Source organism: Lynx rufus, unplaced genomic scaffold, assembly GCF_022079265.1.
Source record: "Lynx rufus isolate CCGP_SWC_20201006 ecotype Redwood Valley unplaced genomic scaffold, mLynRuf1.p SCAF_7, whole genome shotgun sequence".
NCBI classification, from domain to species: Eukaryota; Metazoa; Chordata; class Mammalia; order Carnivora; family Felidae; genus Lynx; species Lynx rufus.
In genome coordinates, this window is record NW_025814889.1 from 5,354,458 (window position 1) to 5,382,204 (window position 27,747).

Here is a 27,747-nt window from a genome sequence, read left to right on the forward strand (position 1 = left end):
TTGCTTTCTCTAACAGAGAAGTTCTTACTGACTCCAGTCATGGAGAACTCTGTGACGGGAGCCAAGGTGGAAGCATTGCCAGGCTGCCGTGACCGTTGGACAAACCGTTTCCGGTGAAGTCATACTGTGGGATCTGCGGCGAGTGTGGGGGTAGGTGGGCGCAGAAACCGTGGATCCAGCAGTGGTCTTCAGAGACTCTTGTCTAGTCTCCGTGCAGGTCAGACTCGACATGTTGATTCCAGAATTCACAGGTGCACTGTAAATGTGTGTCCAGTTATATTTTGGAAACGGTGGCTCCTTTGGGGCCACGTTTCTACTGGCAAAATTCGCAATAGTATTAGTTCTCACGTAATTTTTATATTTATAAAATGCAGTCTCATAGGCCACTTAAACTGTACTGCCAATGGATGGAGTTCTAGAATTGTGAAAAGTTGTGCCATCGGAGTGTGGTGGTATTAAGTGGGTTAAAGATGTAGCGGGACCACAAAAAAGAAAGCAGCTAATGATACTTGGCACTGAGGTTCATTGCCAGAGCAGGAAGTGTTTCCAGAATATACTGTGCCTGTGTTCTGTTCTTTGCTTGCCCAAATACTGCATGTGACCTTTCTGCAGCGGCAGTTGGCGGGGGCGTGTACCTGTGCTGTCTCCAGGTGATTACCACGTGGAAGTGTGTTGTGACCCTTCTCGGGGGAAGAAAGCACTCAACGGTTCTTTGCATCCATGGTTTGGAGACATAAGGAATATTCTAACCCTTTTTAAAAAAGGATTTTCTCATGTTTTTATTTAACATAAATAAAAAAATAACATCTTCTCTTTTGTGGTATCATTTTACTGAGTAAAACTGAATTGAGACTTGGTTTCTGTGATAAAAGCATACGTATTCTATAAAGTTGGGTCAAAGAATATAAAGGAATTATATAATTGAATATTTTGTAGAAATAAAAATCAACAGCAGCCCTGAGACTTGAACCTGTGGACCTGAACACCTGGACCGGATACTAACTATGGGCCTATAGGTACCTAAATGTGCTTGTAATGGGTTATATGCCAATAAACCCGCCATAAGTTGAAGATCCATTTAATACCGAATTTACATAGCCTAGCCAGGCCTACTAAACGTGCCCACGACACTCCCGTCAGCCTCCAGGCGGGCAAAACGATCTCGCACAAAGCCTATCTGATAACAAGGTGTTGACTGTCTCCTGCCATGCACTGAGGACTGACCTGAAATTGATGGGCACAATGGTTGTCGGTGGATCCGTCTGCCCTCGTGAACACTGGCTGCCTGGGGGCGGTGGCTCACTGCCCAGCATCCCAGAGGGCGTCCGACCGCACGTCACTAACCTGGGACAAGACCCACGTTCACATTCAAAATTCCAAGTACAATTTCAGCTGAATGTGTATCACTTTTGCACTATTACAAAGTCAAAAAATTTTAAGTTGAGACTGTCGGTATTTATTATGACAGCTAAATTTGTATAATCTCTGGATGTTCTTAAAGTAGAAGTTCCAGAATGCCTCTAATACCTGCACTATTGTTCTGCTTTATAACAGAATGGTTTGTTTGCATCGAGGTGGCTTTTTCCAATGTTCTCATGATCAACGATGCGAGAAATGCAGGTGCCTTACACTACTTTGATTTTTATTAGCACGGGCACATCTTAGTAAGTACTTCTCTCCGATTATTACTTGTTAAATTATCCATGACTGCATTAATCGTTTAGTACGTTATTGGAAATGAATTTCTGATCTAATTCTGCAAGATAGGGCTTGAGAAATTTAAATTAATGTCCAATATTAACTTCAGCGTAAAAATGTTGACATAAATTATATCCGTGAAGCCACAGTGTAACTAGGAGGGTTCAGTGTAATAGACGCTTGTCACTCCTGGCCCACCCAACTCCCTCCCTAAGGTGAAGACGCTTGCTTTCCTGGCCTGTCTTGCAGCTAAGGCAGGGGCCCAGCCCTGGTCTTCCCATGACCGGTGCCAACTCGGAGGCCATGCTCGCACTGGCGAGGGCAGGCACGGTGCTGGCCAGCCTGTGGGTCAGCGGGGGCAGAGACGTCATGTTGTAGTGGCGTGTGTTGTGGGGCCAGTTGTGTGGCCGGCAAGCTTCGGAGCAGTGTTGAGGTGTGGTCTGTCAGTGCTCTGCTCTGTTTGAACCTCCCAAGTGTGACTAGGGCAGGGCCAGTCTGGAGATTGTCGTTTGCTGCCCGGTTGTGTTTTTGTGTGAATTCCTTTTCTTAAGCCATTCGCAACTAAGAACACCTGACCGATAAGTCGGTATCTGGAATCGCAAATGACAGATCTTAAAAGATGGACAAGATGGGACAGGATTGAGGAGGGCTCACTATGCTCAGTTAGTTGGTGAAAAATTGGTGAACCTAGTTATTTGGTGGCAAAACATTTTGCCCGACTGTTACTGTGCTTTGGCCTAGAGGCCAGACTGGTCTTAAGGGAAGTGAGAGGGAAACCACAGAGTGTTCCCATGTCCTGGTCATTTTTTAGACAGCTGTGGCTTTGGTGCCAGACTGCGTGGGTTCAAACCCTGGTACTGCTTAACTGCTGTGTGACCAGGTGCCTTGGCTGAAAATGGAAATGATCACCGTACCTACTTCAGATTGTTAGGAAGATGAAGTAAATCATACGTGGGAAAAACAGATCCCGGGAGTGTTGAGTACATGCAGGCTGCAAAGTCCTGCAGAAGAACGAGAAAGCCTGACCGAGGGGCTCCGCTTTGAAAGGCGAGCTCAGGAGAGGACCCGGCCCCGCTAAGGGAAGCCGCCTGTGCTGCGGCCTCCGTCTCGGTTGATGGGGAGTCTGAGTCCGAGCCCGCTGGTGTGAGGGACCCGCCATCGCTGAAGCTCAGCCAAGGGCCCCCACAGCCTTAGCCGGAATTCAGATCGGAGATTGTAGACTCCACCAGTGGAGTTACTGGGCGGCTTTCCCACTGGAAAGGATGGTTTTGAACTGCCCGAGACCACAGCCTTACACTTCTTCAGTACGGGGGAGGCGACTGGCTGGAACCCTGGACACCAGCTGCCACGAGACAGTGCTCAGCTGAAAGACCCTTTAGGTGAGGCCGTCGTGTTCACTCGGCCTTGGCACGCTCAGCCGTCCTGGTCCTGTCCTGCCTCTGTACGCCCAATCCCATGCTCAGGGCAGGGGACCCGGCCTTTCAGCTGTAGACGTGTGCCAAGTAGGGACACCTTTCACCCCCAAGATTCTGGGCTGGAATCAATAACTGGAAGATACCTGGACTCGTCTCTAGGTCAAGGGTGAACCTAGGGGAAGAACAATGGATGTTCTGGGGGGAGCCGGGGAGGTCAGCCGGCAGACACGGCATATGCCAACATCGATTCCCGAACTCCTTTCTTTCTTCTGTGTCTCTTCAGAGGCTGGAAGAATGAATTAAATTCTTATGTGGAGCTAGGGACGGCCATGGGACCTTTCTGGCCAGTGAGCTGTAAATGGGGATGTCGTGCACATTTAGGTAGTTTCGGGAATGCCTTCTGCTAGCCATCTAGTCCAGGTGATGAGCCCACACGCCAGGCCAGGGAGCGAGGAAAGGCCCGGTCACATCAGTGATAGGCAGCTTTCCAGCTTTTCTGCATGGGAAGAACGGAGCTGCCGTATGGTTTTCTCTTCTGCTTGAAGGTGAAGTCGTCTCTTGCCGGTACATTCTGTTCTCACAATGAGTGTGATTTGTTTAAAAGCTGGGGCGGGGGGAGGGGGCGGTGTGGATTTTTTGGCAGGTCATTAAAATCACCTACCAGTGTAAAGCCTTGCAGACTTCTCAGTTTGCTTTTCCTAGAAGCAAGCCCCACCTAAACCGAAGGAGAATTTAGTTCTTCGTTTTCTTTCAGCAAGCATTCTGTCCATCGCCGTGTGCAGGTATCGTACTTAGCCCTGGGAATGAAGAACTGAGTAAGGCAGCGGTCCTTGCTTTCACAGAGCTCGTAGTTTATTTCAGGGAGAGACGCACACACACAAAAGCGAACACAGGGCAAGGTGAACCGTGCCGAGATCAGATCTGTCACTCGACTGAATTCTTCGGGGCTCATGATGTTCTCTCTAGTCCCAGCATCTAGCACGTATCTGGTAAACAATAAATTGGCAGTAAATTTGCTGACTCTGAAGTCACAGATCACAGATGACTGAGCAGGTGTGTTAGGAGTGGTAACGTCTGATTTGTGCTGTTGGTCTTGAAGGAAGAGTAGGGATTTGCCAGCTGGAAACGAGGTTCAGAGGAGGGCTTCCCAGATGGAGCTGCAAGGGAGGGACAAGGAGGTCGTGGCACCGCCCCCGCCTGCCTGTCATGGCTGCCTTGCAGCCTTCTGCCCCTTGGGCTGGTAATGATTTGATCCCCAGCTCTATTAGCTAGTCCTCTCCCTTTTTTGTTTGTTTTTCGACAGACTTCTTACTTTAGATCTACAGAATTATTGTGACTGTAGTACAGAGTTCCCTTTACACTCCTAATCTCTCCTATTACCTATCTTTAGTATGGGACATTGTCACAATTAACGAACCCATATTGACAGGTCGTTATTATATTCTTCATAGGATATACGTTATTATATGTTACTAATATATTACATAGTTTATTCAGATTTCTTTAGTTTCCAGGGCGCCTGGGTGGCTCAGTCGGTTGAGCATCTGACTTCTGCTCAGGTCATGATCTCATGGTCTGTGAGTTCGAGCCCCGCGTCGGCTCCGTGCTGACAGCTCGGAGCCTGGAACCTGCTTCGGATTCTGGGTCTCCCTCTCTCTCTGCCCCTCCCCTGCTCACGCTCTGTCTCTCTCTCTCTCTCTCTCTCTCTCTCAAAAATAAACATTTAAAAAAAAATAGATTTCTTTAGTTTCCGCCTACAATCCTTTTTCTGTGTTAGGGTCCCATTCAGGATCCTACTCTTATCCTCTTAGGCTTCCCTTGGCTGTGGTAGTTACTCAGACTTCCCTTGTTTTTGATGACTGTGACAATTGACCACCGGTCAAGTATTTTGTAAAACTGTCATCAGTTGAGGTTTGTCTGATGTTTTTCTCTGGTGAGACTGGGGTCATTGGGGGTGGTGAGGAAGACCACAGAGTGTTAATGCCTTTGGCATTGCATATCAAGGTACATACTATGAACACGACTTACCACTACTGATGTGTATCTCAGTCACCTTGACCGGGTTACTGTCAGGTTTCCCACCCGAAACTACTCTTTGCTCCCTCGCCCGCACCCTACTCTGGAAGTCAGGAAGTCACCCCACGACCCGCTCTTAAGGAATGGGAGGCGTGTTCCACTTCCTTAGGGTGGAGTAGCTACATAAATATTTGGAATTCTGCATGGAAGTTTGGCTGCTTTTCCACCATTTGTATACTTATTTTACCATTTATGTCAATATGAACTTACAGATATTTATTTTGTACTTGGGGTTTTAAACCAGTATTCATTTTTTGACTCAAATTCTTCCAGCTTTGGCTGTTGGAAGCTTTCTCAGTGGTCACCTGTATCCCTTTGGCCTTTGATATCCCCATCACTGCGGGGTGTTTTATTGTGTGTTTATAACACTTCCTTTACTTTCTGGGACGGCAAGGTGCCCCAGCTTCAGCTCGCCCATTTTCTGCCTGAGTCCTAGAACTGGCCCCTTCTCCAAGGAGCTCTGGTTCCTTTTACTGGAGGATGGTATTAGGAACCAAGATCTGGGCATAGGTGTGCTCATGGCTGTTGGGGTGTCATTGCTTCTAGGCCCCCTCAGCTAACAGAGCAAGGAAATATATGTTATGGAATTACCCGTGTACATGTAGCCATCTGTGTGTACATTAAGGTACACATGAATTTATACTGATGCCTCCCAACTCTGATCCCTTGCCCCATGGATCATTCTAGCCTCCTCCCCTTGCTTATGTGTAATCTCCTCCTCCCAACAGTGAGAAGCATGACTCCTGCCTTCTGCCATCCACTTAAACTTAATTGTTTCAATTCCAGTATACATTTATAGAACTTATAGAATTTTTAATGCAAAGCCTCGTGGGAAACGACTTTATCAACTAGAGTACCATGCTTATGTACAGTTTATCTCACTTTCAGTCTTAAAGACTTCACTCGTTTCCGGTTACTTGGGTCAACACTTTATCCCCCCACCCTAACCTTCAGTATGGTGGTTTTTAGGTTTGTAACATGTTTAGATTTATCTGTCACAATACGCATTTCGCCCTGGGATCTCCCAGTCTTCCAAGCGAGTTTTTAAAAATGTTATATACATTAAGATATACTTGGGCTCTAAAGTTTTAACAGGTTTTGACAACTGCTTTACAGTCTTAAGTTCACCATTACTGTCATACAAAATGATTTCATTGTCCTAAAAAACATCCCTGTGCTGCACCTTTTTTTTTTTTTTAATGCTTATTTATTTTGAAAGAGGGCACGAGTGGGGGGATGGGGGGACAGAGCAGCAGAGAGAGAATCCCAAGCACAGTGGGCACTGTCAGCACAGAGCCCGACTCAGGGCTTAAACTGACAAACTGAGATGATGACCTGAGCCGAAATCAAGAGTCTGAGCCACCCAGGCACCCCTGCACCTGCTCAAATCTCTCTCCTTTCCCATGCCTGGCAACTACACTCTTTACTGTCTTTTATTGCCTTTCCAGAATGTCACAGAATTGGAGTCGTACAGTGTATATGTAGCCTTTTCGGACTGGCGTCCTTCCCTTAACGTTGTGCGTTTGAGATTCAAGCATTGATTGCTCTCTTTTTGTGGCTTAATAACTCGGTTTTCATCGGTGACTTAAGGTCTTGATGTTTATCCATTCCCCTACTGCAGGACATCTTGGTCACTTCCAGGTTTTGGCATTTGTGAATCCGGTGCTGTAGACGTTTGTGTGCAGGTTCTTTGTGGACATAAGTGTGGATGTTAGTTGGGTAACTATCTAGAAGTGTGATTGCTGGATCGTGTGGTAAGACCGTATGCCTAAGACTCTTCCATATTTTCAAACTCTCCCTGGACTGGCTACTCTTCTGATGCAGAGCAACATTCTCAAATTTCTCCCTTCTTTAGGGGAAAAAAGTTAAACCCTTGAATTTTAACTCACTCTCCTCCCCAGTGCCCTGCCTCTTTCACGTTCCGGCTTCCCAAAGAATCGCCAGCCCTCTGTGGCCACCTGCTGACTTTTGACACTTAAGGAGCAGGGATTGTAATGGACTACAGATCACACCTCTGCTGCCACCAGCCCTCCGTTAAAGATCCCCGTGAGCCGCCTCTAATGGGGGTCTATTCGGTTCTCTTTCTTGTCCTTTTATGGCATTTGACACTGTTAACCACTCCCTTCTTGAGGGCTGTGACCGCTCTTCCTGTGGGTGTTTGCTTATCGCTCACCCTTCACCCCTGTCCCTGGGAGATTTTATCTGCTCTCCTGGCCTTTGGTTTCTGCTGTGACTAACACACGTCTTTATCTCAGCCAGTCATTACAAAACTTCAGACCTGCATCCAGCTGCCTATTAGACATCCCCCTCCCGCCTCAGACATGTTCGAGCGTCACTCACTTTCCCCCTTCCAAACCTCCTGCCGAGCTCTCTAATTTGGTGGGGGGAGAACATCACCTAAGTCAGAAACCTAGGAATCTTGATTGCTCCTTCTCCCTTAGAGCCCGAACCCGTCTGTAATTGAGACCTGGGGAGTCTGTTTCTTTTCCATCTTTCGTGTTAACCCAGGGGGAGGGCCTTGATTTCAGAGCCTCATATCTCTTGCCTGGAGTAGATGGTGGTCTCCTTGATCTGACCTTGACTCTTCTAATCTGCCAGAGTAATAATGCCTTTGCTGTTCAGGTTTACTTCCCGTATCCAAGAGTATTTTGGTCTAGCCAAGCTTCGGCTCTGTAAACTGGTAAACTGGGGAGTTCTCCCCAACCCTCGTGCTCGTTGTCACCCCAGCACACCTTCAGCGGATAGTCCCGCAGGTAGAAAGGTTGGCAAGATTTTTTTGGCTCACGTTCTTGCCTGTGCCTGGAGAATTGACCCTTTGCCTGTATTCCTCCAACAATTAGCTGGCACCTAGGGAACTGCTGCTCACGCAGGGCTTACTGTCAGCACGAGCCTTACAGCAGAAAACAACAGCCTCTGCTCCACATCTCCCCTGCAGTAACTGCTTCTATCTGTTTTAGCTGGGTCGCTTGTGGTCTCTGCCTCCTTATTCCTAAATACGTCCTCGTGAGGCTACTTCCACCAGCCGCCCTCCGCTGCTGCCATTGTCGGCCTTTCTCGTCCTAAGCACGTGTCTAAGAATAGAACTCAGTCTCCACCTTCTTAATTTCACTTTTCCACCCACTGCACCTTAAGGAGTAAATCCAGAAAAAGATGACACTGACTCAGGGAAACAGGAGACATGGCACAGGAGAGAGGGAGTCTTGGTCCAGGAGGTGCGCAGAAGGCCCGGAGACTCCGGGATGTGGGAGGTGGGAAGATGAGGGCGCTCAGAAGGACGTCTCCAGGGGGAAGTGGACTGTGTTGACTCAGTTCCAGGGGAAACTGGGCTCCACCAATTCCAGGAAAAGTTGTATAATAACGCTAATCATGGTGTACCGCTGGCTCAGCTGAGAGCGATGTACAAGATATTGTAACAACACAAATACTCGTTTCTGATTAGTTTATTAATGTTGCTTTCTGACTCACTTGAAAGGACAAATGGGGAACGGGTGGGAAGGGGTGTTCAAAAGCTAACTCTTCTGTTTTCTAGGAAGTCAAAGGGCTTGTTAAAATCTCTTGTCTCTCCTATGTTGGATTCTTTGTCTTCGTTTTCTGGATTTTCTCTCTTTCTCTGGTAGAGCTTATCCTCTGTGGTTCCCTGAGAAGACAGACCTAGGAGATAACGTTTTTTTGAGGCCTTGAATCTGAAAATATCTTTTTTTTTTTTTAATTTTTTTTTTTAACGTTTATTTATTTTTGAGACAGAGAGAGACAGAGCATGAACAGGGGAGGGTCAGAGAGAGGGAGACACAGAATCTGAAACAGGCTCCAGGCTCTGAGCTGTCAGCACAGAGCCCAACGCGGGGCTCGAACTCACGGACCATGAGATCATGACCTGAGCCGAAGTCGGCCGCCCAGGCGCCCCAGAATCTGAAAATATCTTGATTCTGTCATTGTACTTGATAATTTGACTAAATACAGAATTCCTGCATAAAACCCATTTTCCCTCAAAAATGTGCAGGTATCACTCACTACATTGTCCTCTTTCTTCAGTGCAATTGAGAAAATGAATGTCATCCTTTATGAGCTGGGTCTCTTTGGAGGGTTTTGTGAATGTGTCTTCATTCATTACGCTGGGCGTTTGGGATGGACTTGTTCAATCTGGAAATTCATGTCCTTTGAATTCCTATTCTGGAAATTTTTCACCTAATATTTGATAACTTCCTCCCCTTCCATCATGACATCTTCCTTCATTGTATCTCTTCTGCAGCTTTTATTAGCTTGTTCCACAATTTGTCTTTCTGTCTTTTCTCACTTATTTGCTGACCTCTCCTCTAAGGCAATAAGATACAGAAGTGGTTGAGGCCTGGGCCAGAACCTTAAGAGTTTGGGTGTATCTGAATTATGGAGCTGCATGTGTTGTTTATTTTTTAAAGCCGTACATCACAAAGCTATTTACAACTTTTGAAGAGGAATGAATTTAATAATGGCATTTTATATAAGTGCACATATACCGACAATGTGGGACAGTTAGCAGTTTTCTTCTAGAAGTATATTCCTCTTAGTACTCGGTTGTTACGATACAGATTTTATTTGGGGCGCCTGGGTGGCTCGGTCAGTGAAGCGTCCGACTTCAGCTCAGGTCATGATCTCACACTGTGTGAGTTCCAGCCCCGCGTTGGGCTCTGTGCTGACAGCTTAGAGCCTGGAGCCTGCTTTGGATTCTGTGTCTCCCTCTCTCCCTCTGCCCCTCCCTGCTCATGCTCTGTCTCTGTCTCAAAAATAAATAAAAACATTAAAAAAAATTTTTTAAATAGAGATTTTATTTGCTAAATCAAGAGAAACACATAGACCTTATTCTGCGAAATGTGATTTAGTAAGTTTCCTTTTTCACTTACCTGCTAGACATTCACAAAATAGATTTCAGTTTTTAAAGATAACCTAAAACTGTTTTTTAAAAAGTGTGAGAAAGGGAAAGATTAGGGAAATATTTTGCATGTAAAATGTCATGGGTTCATACAACTGTGATAACAGAGAAAGTGTCATTACATGATTGTCCCTTTAAAAGTTCTATGGTTTGCAGATTATTTTTAAATGTACCAGTGGCTTTTAAATTTGGAAACAGCTGGGTCTTTTTCTTTAGCAACCACCCTTTTTCCCTCCTCTGCACTATCAGGCGATATTAAAAATACCTCTTATTAAAGCCCTTGTATTATCTTCCTCCTGTGGTGCTTTTCTCCCATTGCTCAAGTGTCCCATCTATGCAGTGAACATACGAGGTTTTCAAGTTTCTGGTAAGTGAAGCCACTGTCCCCGTGGATGGGTTTATGACAGAGCCTGTGGGCGGATCTGTGGCTTGCTGAAGCCAGAGCCTACGTGAGGGAAGGAAATAGGTCAACGGGAATGGGGTTGCTAAGAGAATTTTATTACGGATTTGTCTTCGAAGAACAGAAGGAACAAACAGAACCAAAGTCTGATAATTTGGCAAACAGTCTTCGACTAGCAAAGACACTTTGCAGTTACTTGGAACACTGTTCTTAGGGCTGAGGTCGAGAACTAAGAAAATCACGTGGACACTATCATTTGGAAGCAAACAGGCGAGTATGGATATGGGCACTTCGTGAGGGGCCAGCTGTACTGAGTCATTCTGACCTGAATTTTGCATAATTCTTCCCAAAATTTGGGTTGAGAAGCAAGTTCCTGGTCTCAGTTTTTATTTTAATTTTTCAAAATAATGTATACACGTAATTATAAAATGCACTAAGTGCTCAGAGGCTCAACCAATTAGAACAGCCCTATGCCACATCAGTCTTGTTACCCAAAGGAAAATGCATTCAACTCTTATAACTGACATTTTATGGCATTTATCTATCTCAAACTCATTTGCTCATAAGCTATTTCTTGATTTATCATTTGTAGACATTTTTCTAGTGATTTCCTATTATGAGAGAGGAGGATTTAGCTTTTTTAACCCAACTCATTGGGTTTAAGAGCTGTCTTAAAGCTCATTTCTCCCTCCAGCTCTTGTTAAATATTTACGTTAAAATTCTGTGTTAAAGCAACAGTCACTGCAAACTAATTAGTGCATAAATATGATTCAAGCACTATCCAGGTGGTATATTATGGTTATTTTTTAATATGACCTTTGTGTTTTCTGGAGTTAATAATAACTGCCTAGTTTTAAAAAATTGTTTAGTGGATGTACCTATTTTAAGATTTTTCTCATTTCTCCATTGGTGTTTATCTGCCATTTAATACTTTTCCCCCCGGGTCAGGCGTATCAGTCTGTCAGATTCGTATTTTTCCTGGAGGCTTCTCCCCCAGAGTTCTCTGGCCTTTGCCCCAATTTGGACTGGTCCCTTCCTAGGCCTGCTGGACATTGCCATCTCGAGACTTCCCTTGGCTGTGTCTCATGTCTCGCCCTAATTTTTAGAGTCTTCTATCTTCTACATTCTTGCTTTAACAGAATACATCCCTGCCAGGCATTAATGTAATTGAAAATTGAGAGATGAGTGGAGTCACAGACAGTATCGGAAAGGGAGAAAGTTGACCCGTACGTTCTCATCAGCTCATTGTTGCTGCGACAGGGAGGCAGTGATAGATCAGGCTGTCAGCAGAGGCTGCGTGTACCCTTGAGGTTGGCACCGGCCTTTACATCACGAGGAGAAGCAGAGGGCAAGGATCCTGCCTAGTTAGCTTGACACGGCAATTATCCGACTACAACTCTGGCTATTGTCTTCTTTTCCGAGTTAATGCGGTTACAGAGCTGAAATCTGGGAGTAGATGTTCTCCTTCCCGTAGCTATTTAGGCACGTTGAAAATACACCCCCAACCTCCCTCCCACCCCCGGGAGCATTCTGAGACTGTTTCTGGGATGGCCCAAAGGTTCCTTGCACAGAACGGTTGGGTCAGGGGGTGGACAGACAGGGGAGAAGGGTGCAGGGGGAATATAGAAAAAGGCGGAAGGAGAACTTCTGTATTAGAAAGTAAGCTCAGAGCAACCTGGTTGACCAGTCAGCTTTCCTACTCTTCCTCATCTGGCATTTTTGTATCAAGTTGTGGGGAAAAGCGGTCACAGAGAGCACTGCTGAGGCTCAGTGGGAGGTGTGGAAAGGAAGGTTCTGGACAGAGAGTGGAGCTGGTCATAAAACTGCCTTCGTTTCCTATAAATCAGTGGGAATCCTCAGCCATTTGCCAGCAAAATTCGCAGTTCCTCAGTGGCCAGTGACATTAGAGCCAAATGGAAAAGCAGTGTGTTCTGCATGGTTAGGCCTCGCTGGCAAAGACAACAAAATCGAACAGTAGCTGTGTCCGATTCCTGGGGCTGCCATAGCAAATACCGCAACCGGGTGGCTTCAAACAACTTCTTTCTTTCTCAGTCCTGGAAGCTACAATTCTGAAATCAAGGTGTCAGTAGGGTGGTGCTCTCTCCGGAGGCCCTAAGGGAGGATCCTTCCTTGCCTCTTCCGAGCTTCTGGTGGTTGCTGGCCACCCCTGGCATTTTCTGACTTAGAGACTTAATTCCAAATGTCATCACATAGCATGCCGTCTCCAGTCATATGGGACTTAAGACTCACCTTACTCTCGTATGACCTCATCTTGACTAATGGCATCTGCAAAGACACTTTCCAAATAGGGTCACGTTCTGAGGTGCCAGGACATAAATTTTGGGGGTGGGGGGGTGGGGTGGGCACTGTTCAACACAGTACAGTAGCTTAAATAACAGCATGCTTTGCATCCAGGGACCCCCGAGGCTGATGGCTCTGTCATCCTCAGCTTGTGCCCTCCTCTTCGTGGTCTGCGAAGGCCACTTAAGTTCCATCCATCGTGTCTGCCTTCCACCTGCGAGAAGGGGGTGGGGGACAAGAGGGGTCCACGAGGCACGTGCCCGCGGCCCTGCACACCGCGGTGCAGTACTTTGACTTCCACGGCGGCAGACGGAACTCTGACAAAGGCCCAGCAGCTGCAGACGAGGCTGGGCAGTAGCCCTCTCTTCCGACTGCCTCGCGTCCCGCTGACACTGGCACGTTCTCTCTCCAAGGACAAGAGGGTGAATGGAGGGGAGGCGGGCAGCCAGGCCGGCTTGGCTTCCCCTCAATGTGTACAGGGAATGGCCTCTTAAAGGAATCTCCAGAAGTTACCGTGCTTGTTCAGTGGCTCTCACAATGTCTTGATAGTATGTTCCCTTAAAAAGTGACCTATGTATGTGGGACTCAGAGACGGGTGAAGAACTCCTCACCCGACTTTTTTTTTTTTTTAATGGAATGCAGAGCTGCTGCATTACTTTAGAAGTTCAAGGGAAATTTTGATGCTTCGTGTCTACCCTTTTGCGAGGCGAAAACAGTCCCGGCCCCCCATATCCTGCCCAAGATCCCCCCCAGTCCGCAGCAGTCAGCCCCCCTTACCTTCCTGCACCCAGGCCACAGAGTCTTCTTGTGTCTTCCAAGCGTGTCATCCAAATGCAGTCCCTTTCCTGCCCTTCCTGTGCAGGTTCGCGAAGCCTCCAAAGGTACGGAAGCAGGGTTTCTGCAACGACCCAGGTCTGGACGTTATCGGAGAAAACAAAAGGGGAGACCTTTTCTGGGGAAGACACGGCATTTGCTAACAATAAAACCTCTGGCCCCTAGGAGGTCTTCAAGAGGCCGGGAGGATTTTCTCACCTCCCACCCACCACGCATCCTCTTCCCTCGACTCCTGGTCTCCAAACCGCTTGGCATATTTGCCCGCTTGTTGGATGTGATCCGGCTGAGGTGAGCACCCCCCCCCCCCCCGCCATCGACCGAGACCGCGTTCTTCTCCAGGTTCTCGCCATGCTCCCGTCTTCCCCTGGGCCTCAGTAGTGCGAGCAGTTGTCAGTGCCCCCCACCCCATTAAAGATTCATGCGCACCTTGTCAGGGGGACTTCCGGGAAGGAAGGGCAGGGTTTCTCAGCTCAAGTCCGGGACTTGGGGGCAGACAGGTGCCTGGAGACGCAGCAAGAGGGGAGTAGGGTGCCCGCCAGTGTCCCCTTCCTCTGCCCGAGCTTACTTGTGTTCATCTCTCTGTTTCATATATTCCTTGTCTTGGACCGAGCACATTCTGAATGGCAAGGCACGGGCTTTGCTTGAGAGCTTCAAACCAAAGCCACCCTTTTTCTTGAGGAAATGAAAGCGAATCATTTTCTCACATCCTCTGCAGACTTCATGATGGACAGTCGCTGACAAAACTCATCAGGCATCTGCCTCGGCAGTAAGGGCGGTGTATGATTTCCACACTTGGTGACGTCTCACCAACTGTTATTATTTTTTTTTAGTGTTCACTTGTTTTGAGCGAGAGCAGGGGAGGGGCAGAGAGAGAGGGAGAGAGAATCCCAAGCAGGCTCCACGCTGTCAGGGCAGAGCCTGACGCGGGGCTTATCCGAAACCATGAGATCACAACCTGAGCCTAAATCAAGAGTCAGATGCTTAACTGACTGAACCGCCCAGGCACCCCCCACCAACCGTAGTATTTTTGTAACAATAACCACACAGGAATAAAGGCCATGCTTTCCCTCCAAGCGATCAGATAGATGCATATTTTCTGACATAAATAAACTTTTCTCCTACATGTGCTCTTAGGTTTCCCAGCAGGTCACCCACACAAGCCCACATTCTGAATACCAGGTCCCCTCCTACTTTGGGGCAAACCCAGAAGTTGTTTCCAAAGACTGAAGACGTTGCCACCTGGGTGGTGCCATCAGACCCCCTGTGCTGTTTGATGGCCCTGAGTGAGCTTTCCTGGGTTGAAATATTTCCTCTTCCCGGGATGTAAAGGGGAAGAAGCAGCTGAAGTAAGACGTTGAACTTCTTTATGAAGAAGTCGTTTTGGAAATAGTAGGTGAGGAGGGAATGGGGTACAGCTTGCTTTTTTCGGTGTTAGAAAATGCCCTCTGTTTATCTGCACAGAATAACCGTTTAAGCCCAACTGTAATTTGCCTACTAGAGCAGGTTGGAAAAAATATTCAGGGAAATTATATATTTTTATACCAGTTACCTGTTGATGAGGTATTTATTAAATTAAAAGTACTTATTAAAATTCTGTTAGGTCATATGATTAATAGTGTACCAGATGCCTTAAAATCATGTTGAAAATACGGGTATAAATATGGTTCTAAGATATGTAAACAATAGTGCTAGCAAACAGATGAAGGTATAATTCGCCGGAAAAACACATTGTGAGCTTTAGAGGAAAGATTATTTCCCCCGTTTGCTGGCTTTTAGAGCCGTATTAAAACAAAAACTTCCAAAGCGTGAACCCCTTCCGGAAGCCACTGAGCACCCCCAACCACCCAAACCCTCAGACGTTCACCTGGCTCGTGCAGTCTTCCTCGACTCCTCTTCTCGGCCAGGGGTGGGTGAGACCTGTGGTTCCAAGCCCCCATCAGTTTCCAGTTGTCAGTCCAGCCAGCCAGAGAGGGGCCCTAAGCACCCTCCGACAGATGACCGAGTTGAGACGCCTGACACCCCTACTAGACAGCATGTCGTGAATTTCGGATTAATCTTGGAAATCTGAAACCGTTCATTTTAGTAAAACGTTTTAAAAGTCCTTAGTCCAAGATTGGTGCTTGTCTAGAACATTTGCTGTCAGTTTTAAGGACTGGGGTGTAAACAGAGAGAACGCATCTCCCATGGAGAACCCGTCACCCAATCATCACTGGGTCATTCTGAGCAAGACCGAAAGGCCTTCATATCCCCCCCTGTCCACACAGGAGCTCCGTGGGAACCGGCACGCCCTACCCCTTCTTTTCGTACCCTTGCTGCTTCCCAGCACCCAAGTTCTAATTCTGCCTAATGAGATGGCTGCAGAAATATCTGGGTCTTTGAGGGCAAGCTTTTGCTTCACTGGTAAAAGGGAAAGATGTAATGGTGCTCCTTTCCCGCACCCCACCACACCGGTCAACCTTGAATCACGTGGTCCTGATGTCCAGAGACCCCCTGCCGCTTCTGGTAAAACCCCCCTGAGCTCTGCCTTGGGGAAGCCCCGTGGCCTGAGCTGCTCCTGTGACCCGGGCTGATCCACTCGCTTCCCGAGTAACACTCCCTCCCTTGGGAGCCACTCTCGCCGGCTCAGAGCCCTCGGTTCCAGCGGGGGTGGGGGAGGCGAGATGGGGTGGGGGGCCCCTGGCACCCCACCCCCATCACCGGAACCCCCGTGGTGGAGGCCATTCGGCCACGACACGGCCAGATGACCAGTGGAAGGAAGAGATGAGAGCCAGGCGGGGTCCTGCGGCTCCCCCTCAGGAGGCCACCCGCCCCTAGGGCTTGGGGGTCCCGCCTTTCGTTCTGAGTGATGTCAGCACGCTTCCAGATGACACGCTTTGGCCTAAGCTCCATTGAGTGTGACGTCTGTGCTTTCGAACCAAGCGTTCTGGTGACCCCCACAGCTACTGGTGAAGCTCCCTCACTCCACGGGACTGTGCTTTCCACTCCTGCCTGTGACCGTCCATATGCTGTCCTCCTCTGTAGTCGCTAAGTGCCCTGGGCCTGAGGACGCTCTGCACCCCAGACCAGGACACCATTAGAAACTCATTCCCTAATTCTGGAAGCAGCAAAGGCCTTCTGAGAGCCGAAAAGCTCTTCTCAGGTCCCATCTAGAAACTCCCCAGCGGCAGATGTACAATTTAGCTTTCTTTTTAGTTGTAAACATGTTATTGCAAAAATAACCCACAGTTCAGAAGGTCTGGAAAATCTTTATTACGTTGGATATTTTTTGCTGTCCCAATCAGGGTCTTTCTGGTCGATAAGTAACCTTAGTGCCTTGGGACAGGAGCCCTGACGTGCTGATATGACATAACTGTTTCTTCAGGGTCCTTTTCTTTTAACTGGGGAAAAGTTTCTATTTAAGCAGAGGAATATGAAGCAAATTAAACCCAAACTTTTGATATTTTGGGGTTAAGTTTAGGTGACCAGTATCTCTTGGGCATCTTGAGAACTTGTAATTTTAAGAGGAGTGGCAAATTTGAGTATCCAATGGACAGGCCTTGTGATCCCAGTTTAAAAAAAGATTTTTTTTTTTTTTTTTTTTTGAGAGAGAGAGAGAGCACGAGCGAGCACACGTGTGAGCCAAGGAGGGACAGAGAGACAATCTTAAGCAGGTTCCAGACTCAGCACAGAGCCCAACTCGGGGCTCAATCTCACGACTCTGAGGTCATGACCTGAGCTTTAAGCGAAAAGGTGCGATGCAATTTTATTAAGATTGTCAGCAGTATGGGAACATTTAATAAAAGAACTAAAGATTCACCATATTTAGTTGGTTATTTGGCAAGGCTTGTGAGCAAACCAAACTGTTCTGAAGTATAAAGTATTTCATAAATGCAGTTTTTAATTGATAAGGCAGTTTAAATAGCTGGGTTTCTACATGGGACCGGTCATCAAATTCCCCTGAACAATGACTGTTAAGTTGTACTATATTTTATATGATAAGGTTATAAGTAGAATAATGCAGCTTTAAGTCTAAGAACTTAAGGAAAATCTAAAGTGCAGTAAAAATATATGTTCCTCCAACATTAGAAATTCTGCGTTTTCGGGGCGCCTGGGTGGCTCAGTCAATCTTCTGACTTAGGCCCTGGTCACGATCTCGCAGTTTGTGGGTTCGAGCCCTGCACCCACTTCTTTGATGTCAGCGTAGAGCCCACTTTGGATCCTCTGTCTCCCTCTCTCTCTGCCCCTCCCCTGCTTGCAGTGTCTCTCTCCCTCTCTCTCTGCCCCTCCCCTGCTTGCAGTGTCTCTCTCTCTCTCTCTCTCTCAAAAATAAACATTAAAAAAAAAAAAGAAATCCTGCTTCTCTTTTAAGCAGTCATTCGGTCCTCACATCGGGCCAACAACTAATATTCTCTGCATTTTACAGATGGGGACACAGAGGCAGAGGAGGGAAGAAATGGCCCGGGGCATGGAAGGGAGGGCCAGTTCTGGAGCTGGTCACACGTCTTCCACCACGTAGCCTCCACGATGCCGTCCAGTTTGCCTCCAAGTTGTTCTGATCACGGGTTGAGAGCCCACTTCGAAGACTTGCTTTTTCTCTGGAAGTGACAATGTGACTCATTTGAATCACAAAGACTCTTCATTTTCCTCTTCAGAAGGGCAGCATCATCTTCTAGGACCATAATGGGAGTGGAAAGCCACCGCTTGGCCAGAGCAGTTGTGCCTGACTTCTGGGAAAGAGGCAGTCTGGCTTCTCAGCCGTAAATAGGTTATTAAGACTAAAAACACTGAGGTCGGATGGGCCTGGGTTCCCAGCTCAGCCAAGCCCTCTGAGGACTGTGATGCCCCGCCCGGAGGACAACGACTGACCGGAGAGAACACAGCTCCCTGGAGAGAGGGTGTGGCACGGTGAGGACAGTGGCATCTGTCGAGAGGCCCAGCTGGAGGTCTCTGCTCCGTCTTTGTGGCCAGGCGCCCAGGGCAGGCCACTTCCCTTAGCTGCAGCTTTGTCAGTAGCGAGTGGGGGTGAATGCTCGCCCCTGCTTGAAGCAGGAGTTTGTCAGAGTGCTGAGAAAAAAGGACACGCTCGTTGCGACAACGACAAAAAGCCTGGTCATCTGCTGGCACAGGAGCGAGCTTCACAAGAGCAGCTTGGTGACATTCTGGAGTCCTTTAGGGCTCTGATGTTTTCAGTGATTCCATCCTCAATGCAAGCCCGGCCCTGGGCTCGGTGGGCTTCAAAGGCCCAACTTAAACCCCGTTCGCTGCAGCCACTCTTCCCTTGTGAAGAAAGGGACAACTGTCCCCGACTGGCAGGGAACCGGGCAGCCCCAGGGCGTGCACTCCCAGCTGCTGGTGCCTCCGGAGCTGCTGCTGAGCACTAAACACAATGCTCCTCTCCTTCCATCCGGGACAGCGAGGATGTGGATAGCGTCTGTCCCCTAGAGACTGAATCCTGATTTCTGAAACTCCGCGACCGGAAAGAGAAGAGATGATAATTTCATTCCAACACGGTCAGGGCTGTACTTAGGAACCGGTTTAAACGGGAGGATTAGTAGGAAAGAAGGAGACTCTCTCTGAGCCAGGTCAGACTGATCTGGTGGGCACCGGGGAGCCCACGTCCTCAGAGCAGGTAGGCCGTGCCCCCCACCGTCCACAAACCTGTTGCCCGTTTATATCCGTTTATTTGGTTTAAGAAACTACCCTGCGGCAGGCAGGACTCCCACGTGGCCCCAGGATTCCTGGCCCTCGTGTACACAAACCTTCCCCAGTTACTCAAACGCTAACCCAGTATTGCCGTGAATTTGCAGACAAAAGTAGGATCCCAAATCAGCTGGGCTTACGATACGGAAACTATCTGCAAGGGCCTGTGTCCTTCCTTAAGGCAGGGAGTTTCCTCCGCTGGTCCCAGAGGAAGGGGTCAGAGTTCAAAGCCCGAGAAGCCATCCACCTGCCTCCGCTGACCTGAAGACAGGAGGCGGCCACGCGGCAAGGATGCGGGCAGCCCCTGGGAACAGAGTGCTGGCGGCTGGCGGCTGGCGCCGGCAGGAAGTGAGGACTTTACTCCTGAACTACAGGAACTGAATTCTGCCCTGGGAATGAGCTTGCCAGGCGGTTTTTCTCCAGTCTCCGGTTGGGAACTCCCCCGCTCACAGTGATTTCGGCCTCCTGAGGCCCTGAGCACAGACCCCAGTCTTGCCAGTGTGACTTCTGACCTACAGAATCGGGAGAGAATACGTGGGTGGTATTTTAAGCCACTAAGTTTGTGGTAAAAGCTCCTCCTCACTGTGCTGCCTGGAAATTAGGCAGTTCCCATCATTAATGGTAATTAGTAGCTGATTACACAGCCAGATCAGTTTGGGAGTTGTCTCATTTAGCGAGTTCTGCAGTCTCTATGATTACTCTTTAATTTTTTTTAACTTTTTATTCTGAATTTTTAAACTTACAAACATTCTGCAAACAGTCTAAAGAAATCTCAAACACCCCTCCCCCAATTCTCCAGATGTTGCATAAACACAGTACGGTTACCCAAATCCGGAAATTAATATTGGTACAGTACTATTCCTGTTTCACCAGCTGTCCTACTAATGTCCCTTCTGTGGTTCAGGAAGCCATCCAGGATCCCATGTTCCATTTGGTCTTCATGGCTCGTCAGCTGCCTGTAAAGCAAGAACACTTCCTCAGTCTATCTTTGTCTTTCACGATTTTGACATTTTTGAAGAACTGTTTGCTAGTTATTTTTGTAATGTCCTTTATTTTAGGTGTCTCATGTCTCCTCGTGATCAAATTCAGGTTATGCATTTTTGCGCAAGAATACTGCCCATGTGATGTGTCCTTCTCAGTGCATTGTATCAAGAGGCACCTGATGCTGATTTGGTCCATTACTGGTGACGTTGACTTTGATTAGGTGGTGGAGGTGGCTTCCAGTTTTTTCTACCGCAAAGCCACCACCTTCCCCTTTGCAACTAATGCTTACCTTGTAGGAGGTACTTTGAGACTGTTAATATCCTGTGTCTCACTGCATTATTGCTGCTTGCTAATTTTAGCCTCCCCGGAGGGTTCTTCTGTGAAACAATTATATCTGTGCTATTTGCCAAATGGTGACTTTTCTAGCGCCATGATTCCTTCTCCATCTATGAGCTAGGATTCTAGTCATTTCTGTGAGGTCTAGGATTTGTGAGCAAGAGCTCTCCCTCCTCCCCTATGTATCTATTCACTTTCCTATTTATTTATGCCAGTGTGGACTCATGGCTTCTCACTTTGTTCTCTGGGTCACAATCCATTGCTGCCATGACCGTTTTGGAGGAGCCCTTTCACGTTGGACCCTGTGTGTTTTGGACGCGTCCCCGTCGTTTGTCGGCAGGTCTGCAAAATGATTACTTATTTTCTGGCACAACAAGATGTTTCAGGCTCATCCTGTGCTTAGCCACTCAAACCCTCCGGGGGCTCTTGGCTCCTTCAGTCGGAGACTGGTGTTTAGGAACCAACAGCCGTGAGTTAGATGTGTCCTTATAGCTACCCTTAGTATTTATAGTTTTCTCCGATACTGTGAATCATTGATTCTTTCATAGTTCCATAATTAGGTGTGCGCAGGTGAACACGTGCATGCGTGCACGCCCATGCACACGCACATGCACACACACACACATTTTGGTAATGGATAGTTGTTCATCCCCCAGCAGCTGGATTTCCCTCGGCCCCCTCGACCCCAAGGAAGCTCAGCCCCGACATTCCTGGGCCAGCCCACGTGCTCCTGCCCCACGCCCTCCCCTCCCCCATGTGAGGACCCTTCCCTCTCACTACCCCAGGGCCCCTGCTTCCAGCTCTACTACTGCTGTTACTCATGACAGCTGCCTTTCACTGAGCATGTGTGCTCCAGGCAAATACGATTTCACGCGATCCTTACAGCAACCTGTAAAGAATGCATTATGCCCATTTTATAGGCAAAATACTGAAGCTCGAAGAGGGTCTATCATACAGCCTTGGGAAGCCATGGCAGAGATTCTCAGCCAGTGTCTTCTCCTCACCCCTTGCTTGCGTCTTGCACGCACCCACGCCAGGGCTGGCTGGCCGGAGGTCTGCCTTTTGGCAGGACCCAGGGGCCCAGAAGCTTGAGGCGGCAGCAGCTTTAAACCACCCGGACCGTATCAATGGGGGGTGGCCTGCAGTGGGGACAGCCGCTGGACTCTCCACTCTGGGGAGTCTGGTGGAGGTGGGGGTGGGGCCCTCAAGTACTTTATGGGCCCTCAAGTACTTTATGGGCCCTGCTGGTCCCTGTCCCCAGGCATGCCCCTTCCTTCCTTCCTTCCTTCCTTCCTTCCTTCCTTCCTTCCTTCCTTCCCTCCTTCCTTCCTTCCTAACACACTCTTCTTTACCAGTGTTCCCTGACCCCGATCAAATGTTCCCTCTTCCTATGACCTCAGTTCCTTCACTGGAGACCAAACCACACATCCTACAGCTAGAGAGGAAAGGCTTGTGGGTAGAGATGAATTTCCGGGGTGGAACGTGTTAGATCTCTGAGTGTTACCCTCACTTTGGAGACAGCATGAAAGCCTTCAGTTTGGCCTACAAACTGGAAAAGAAATCTGGGAAGGGGGGCCCTTTTCTTCCTGCAGTAAGAAAACCAGAGGCCACGGCTCTGGCACTTTCTGCCCCAGGAGCCTGGGCCGGGAGGCGCCCCGTGGAGCACCAGGACCAGAGGAGAAGGGAGGCTGGTGCCCTGGGTGGGAGGAGCCCTGATTCTGTTCCAGATCCTGCAGGACCCCTCCCAGCCCGGTCCCACTCCCCCGCTTGGGTGTCTGAGCGCAGCCCTACACAAGGAGGGCCGGCTGCACCCTTATCACCTGGGAAGCTTCAGGCCCCGCCCCTGGGGCCCAGCCAGCTGTCACAAATCTAGTCCTGCAGCTTGCTCCCTGCCCTTGGGCTGGAGCAGCTCTGTCCTCAGGCCCCCCATGACCGGCTGGTGCTAGTGATGGTGGCCATTCTAGCACGATGACAGCTGGGGCCCTGGAGGAAGACCGGAACCCGCCTGACAACTCTTGCAGTTTCCGCAAGGTTCCAGCCACTAGGCTCGACTCTAGACGGCAGTGTGCTGTGCTCAGAGCTCCTCAGAAGAGTACTGTCCCGTCCATAGGTCATCAGACCCAGAACAGAAACGTCAGCGGACACAACGGGGAGTTTGGGGAATAATGATGCGATTCCTTCACTCTGCGACTCACACTATATTGTGGAAAGTGCCTCGGAATATACTCTCCACTTAAGATCTCTTCAAATCCTGCCTCCGCGCCGAAAACCAGAGGGCTGTGAACCACTACCCCAGCCCATACTGGCTACTGGCCACAGTGAGTTAGTAGTTCTTGAGCAGATCCAATGTTTCAGGCCCCTCGTTTCTCTCCTGTGTGAACTTGCCTAGGCTGTTGCCTCCCTTGTGCAAAGGACAAGCAGAGACACTCTTGCGGTTATGAAATGTCCACGGCAACCCTTGTTGGCAGGTTCTGATTGGATGTGAAAGAACAGACATCCCCGGGGATTATGAACAACAAGACCCGACATCAGAGAGGGCTGCTCTCGGAAATGATGGGAATAAGACAGCCACGAGTCCCCTGTTGTTCCTATAGGAGATTATGCTCAAGAGTGGAGAGATGGGGCTCCGGTTCCTTCGTGGGGAACCGGTTTTCCTGCATCACTTCTGATTCTGCATGGGGGGGAATTTCCACACCTATGAGCGCTTCTCCCAAGTGTCCTGCAATTGCATCCAGTTCCCACACTAACTCCCTGCGCTTGGCATGGACCCCACAGGGCAACAAGGGGCTCAGCCCCACAACACTGCCCCCCACTTCAGATGCCAGTGCAACTACTGGGTGCCCAGGTACCCGCTCTTCTGTCTGACGTGGCCACAAAGTCTGGGGTCTCCGCGACTTTCGCTTTCAGGTTTGATAATTTGCTAGCGCTGCTCACGGAACCCAGAGAAGTGCTTTACTTGTTCTTATCAGTTTATTGCATGTATCAGTTTATACAACTCAGGAACAGCCAAATGGGAGAGGAGCGTAGGACGAGGTGAGCGGGTAGAGGTGCGTGGAGCCTCCCCGTCCTATCGGAACCTGCAACCTTCAGCCTGGAAACTCTCCGAACCCGTCATTTAGGGGCTTTTATCCAGGCTTCATTACATGCGCATGACTGACCACTGGTGATCCGACCCAATTGCCAGCCCCTCTCCCCTCCCTGGGTGGGGGTGGGGGGATAGAGCTGAGAGTTCCAACCCTCTAAGCATGATGTGGTCTTTCTGGCCACCAGCCCTTATCCTGAAGCTACCTAAGTGTCCCAGCCACCAGTCATTTCATGAACATGCAAAAACCCTCTTTTCACTCTGGAGATTCCGAGGTTTTTAAGCGCCAGGTGCCAGGAACTGGGAACAAAGACCAAATACGCATGTCTTACTGTATCACAATCAGCCGCCTGAGTCCACAAGGCAGTAAAGGCACCAGCTACAAGGAAGAGGTCCCCGCCCCCCCCCGCCCCCCCCCGCCCCCCCCAGCGTGCATGTCCTCTGGCTTCACTGTGACTCGCAGCCGCACAAATCCGAGATGTGCAGGCTTGCATTTATCTGGCCTTAGATAAAATTTGCCTTCCTGCAAGTGAGTCCATGGAGTAAAGTGCAGGTCCGCTGGGTGTTAAGGTTGTGGCAGGGGAAAGGGCAGAGGGCGTTGGCGATCTCTCTCAGTGTCAGATCTGCCCCCCCCCCACTTCCTGTTCCTCTTACACAGACTGACACTCACACTCAGGAGCTGAAGTCGGAGAGCTCAGGAACCCAAATGACAATACCTTGTCTGAACCAACGCTGGCTTCCTTCTCCCAGACGTGGGCTCCCTTCGAATGTGGGGGTGGAGTCTGGACCACCACCCATAAAGGGTAGCAGCCCAAGGAACTGCACCCGCCCCCCCCCATCACGAAATGATTAAAAACCCACGAACACCCCACGGGCTCTGACTTTTCAGTTCACCTGGATTTTTTTTTTTTTCCACTACATAGAAAGTGGGGAATTGCATAGGTACCTTAAATATTAGATCTGGAAACTGTTCCCAACACCATTTCTTCAAACTGTAACATAAAATGGCACTTTTTCACAGGAACTAACTCTCACCTGGACGGACAGATGGCCTCTGCCTTTGAGAAATTTGATCCCACCAAGTAGTTAAGCATTTTTCGGGTGCTGGCCTTCACACAAAATGTTTAGTGATGTGAGGAATGGTCTCCCTTCTCCATTTCTCGAGGTTACGGTTCCTGGAAGTCCCATTATTATTATCATTTTAAAATTATTTTTGACATATGTATTGATCAGGATGTGAGGTGCTGTTCTAGGTCCCCGGGGAAACAGCGATGCGCAAGGGAGAGACGCACAGTTTGCCGGAGGCGATCACTGCCGGGGTGGGGTCGGGGTGGGGGGTGGAAGAGCGCGGGGCGGGAGCCCAGGAGCTGGAAGGATTTTCCACGAGGGCGGCCAGAGATGCGCTTTGCGGGGATTACTCCCTCCGGCCTTCGTTTAATTTCCGTCCACGCCGGCCAGCCGTTGGCGCCGCCCCCCCACCCCCCCCACCCCCCCACCCCCCCCACCCCCCCACCCCCCCACCCCCCGTGCCGGTGCCGAGCGCCCGAGGGCAGAATCAGCGCGGGAGGCGGTCCCCCGAGGCCCCGCCCGGAAGGTGTACCCGCGGCGTGGGGAGGGGCGCGCAGCGGCGCCGGGCGCGCAGGGGTTAAGCGCTTTCCGCCCGGCCCGCCCCGGAGGCCGCGCCGCCCGCCTCGCCGCGGTCCCACCCTCCGGCGGTGACGCGCCCCGCTCTGTCCAAATATGTCCCTTTCCCCCCTCCCTCGCCCGGCGCCCGCAGGCGCCCCCGAGCCGCGAGGCTGGCACTCGGACGTCGCCCGGCTTCGGTACCCCGGGCCGGGCCCGCGGGGCGCACCCCTCCGCGATGCCCTTCAGGAAAGGTAGGCGCCCAACCCCGCGCGCGGCCGCCGGGGACGCAGCCCCGAGAGCCCAGCCCGCGTGGTCTCCCCCTCCCCCCCCCGGGCGCGCGCCGCTCCCCGCGCGACCCCCCCGCCCGGCCCTGCCGTGCCCGCCACCCCCACCCACCCCGGGCCCCGCGCCGCCCGCCACCCCCCGCGCTGCCGGGCACTGCCCGGCCCTCCGCACCGCCCCCCGCGCCGGCTCTGCCCTCGGCCCTGCCCGCCCCCGGTCCCGCACCGCCCTCGGACCGCGCGCTGCCCCGTCCGCCCCCGCCACCGCCGCACGTGTCCCGGCCGGTGCGCCGAGCGGGCTGCCCAGCGCCTGCGCCACTCGCGCGACTTTGAACGAACCCCCGGTCGCGCCTCATTAAGTTGGAGGTCGCGCGCGACCGGCGGGCTGGGGGCCCTCGGTGGCGGGGGCTTGGCCGCGTGGGATTCCCCGCTGCGCACTCGGTGGCAGGCTGAGTCCGGGGGGAGGGACCGCCGGGACACGCGGGTGGGAGAGGCAGGTCTGTGTGCGAGTGCTGCCGCCGCCCTTCTCTACCCTCCGACTCCTGGGACGTCATGTAAACCACCCGGAACCTCAGTTCTTCGGCAAAATGGGGGACTGGGGACGGCTGTGTGGGACCGGTGGGACAATGCACCGAAAGGCGGATAACGACCGGAGGTGAGGTCGGCCTGGCCTAGGAAGGTGCCCTCGGGCAAGACCTCCCCCCCCCCCCCCCCCCCCCCCGCCCTGCGCCTGGCACGGAGACACCCACCTGGCCCACCTGCAGGCCTGGCGTTTAAGCCTGTTCACTGGGCCCTCCCCCTCTGCAGCGGGTGTGTGTGGGAGGGTGCACAAGCCCTGTCCGCGAGCCTCAGATTCTCCTGTGGCCCCCTGTCCCGGAAGGGGGACCCACTGTATTTGGCCTCAGTTGGCTAGCCGGGTGATGAAGGCCGTGTCACTGCAGAGCTCCTCTCGGATCCTGGCGGCTGCCGGTCAGCTCGGAGCCCAGGGTAGAGAGGGAGATTCAGTTTTACTTCCCCGTCCGAGCTGTCTGACTCCTTCCCCTTTTCTCTTCGTGTGGGGAGGGGTTCGGGCTCTGGTGACCCACCCCTACCTGGGTACCCTGGCCGGGTGAGGAGTAACTAAGAGGAAGCCTCCACCCTGCCCCCCGGGGGGGGGCAGCTGGGACTGAGCTGGGTGGCCCTCTGCCTGTCTTCTTGCCGGCTCTTCCTTTCCTCATAACTCAGATTCTAGGCCAATGCTCTGGTTGCACTTGAAGCCCTGTTGGCCTTTGTCCTTTTTACAAAGGTTGCCGGATAGAGCTCCTGGTTGCGAACGGGACTGGTGAGAAGGAAGGCGGCTGCTTCTAGGAGCAGGCGGGCTGTGTGGGGGGTGGTGAGAAGGAAGGCCTCTGCTTCTAGGAGCAGGGAGAAAGCTGTCTTCGGTCCTCTGTCAGCTCACGACGTCCCGCCCCTCGGTCACTGTCCTTAGTGTCTCCATCATTACTCCACTCATAACATGGCGGCCTTGCCTAGACGGTCCCTCAGGCTCTCACCTGACCTCATTTAACTGCAGCGTGAACAGTCGCATGTCTGCTGACTTTACCACTTCTCCGCTCGCTCATTTCCTTGTGGTCTCTGCGGGGGAGCTCCCAGAAGGCCTGTCCCAGCACTTGTTGGTGGGGACCGGGGAGGGGGTGGCGAGCATCCACATCAAGGATTAAATACCTGCGCAGCTAAATGATCTTGCACGTGTGACGATTTCCCTTGATGACGGTATTAATAGCTCACACAGGACAAAACATTTGCAAACTGCTGAAGGTTAAGGCTTTGTCGTTGCTGCACGAAGGGGACAATACCGTTCCCTGTTCTGTGGATGCTAATTCGTGAAGGTCCTAGGATGGGAGGAACAGTAGTTGCTGGGTTTTCGAAGCTTTGGTGGTAGGCCAACCAGGGCTGGGACTCTGGAGGGCTTGGAGCCCGAGCCAGAACTCCCCCACTTGATTGAGTCGTGATCTCCTACCTAGAAGTAAGCCCAAGTGGAAATTGCAGGGAGACCTGGTTTGTTCAGTATCGTGACAGGATGTCATTTGGGGCTGCACAAGTTGGAAAGGTCGGCTGTGGGGTGGGGCTCAGCACCGTGTCCCTGGAAC

The 27,747-nt window shown here is 50.6% G+C and overlaps 1 protein-coding gene and 2 long non-coding RNA genes across 4 annotated transcripts in view; 1 reads left to right on the forward strand and 2 right to left on the reverse strand.

The window, feature by feature from the left end:
* Window positions 1-8,440: 8,440 nt before the first annotated feature.
* On the reverse strand, window positions 8,441-14,496 carry LOC124502585 (uncharacterized). Its single transcript, XR_006959937.1, has 3 exons — window positions 14,057-14,496; window positions 13,574-13,694; window positions 8,441-8,840 (listed from the first exon to the last, which is right to left on the reverse strand). It is a non-coding gene; the product is annotated as an uncharacterized LOC124502585 (long non-coding RNA).
* A 3,399-nt stretch (window positions 14,497-17,895) lies between these two features.
* LOC124501408 (uncharacterized) lies at window positions 17,896-26,783 on the reverse strand. 2 transcript variants are annotated; one of them, XR_006959745.1, is made up of 3 exons: window positions 26,368-26,781; window positions 20,166-20,265; window positions 17,896-19,821 (listed from the first exon to the last, which is right to left on the reverse strand). It is a non-coding gene; the product is annotated as an uncharacterized LOC124501408 (long non-coding RNA). The 2 variants fall into 2 exon arrangements; XR_006959744.1 differs by lacking the exon at window positions 17,896-19,821 and adding an exon at window positions 24,747-24,886 and having other exon boundaries at window positions 19,828-20,265; window positions 26,368-26,783.
* The window catches only part of PFKFB3 (6-phosphofructo-2-kinase/fructose-2,6-biphosphatase 3), a 75,544-nt gene continuing 73,283 nt past the window's right edge, over window positions 25,487-27,747 (forward strand). The window contains exon 1 of the mRNA XM_047065575.1: window positions 25,487-25,588. Within this exon, the coding sequence (XP_046921531.1) occupies window positions 25,573-25,588 (16 nt within the window). The 5' untranslated portion in view covers window positions 25,487-25,572. The remainder of the gene's footprint in view (window positions 25,589-27,747) is intronic.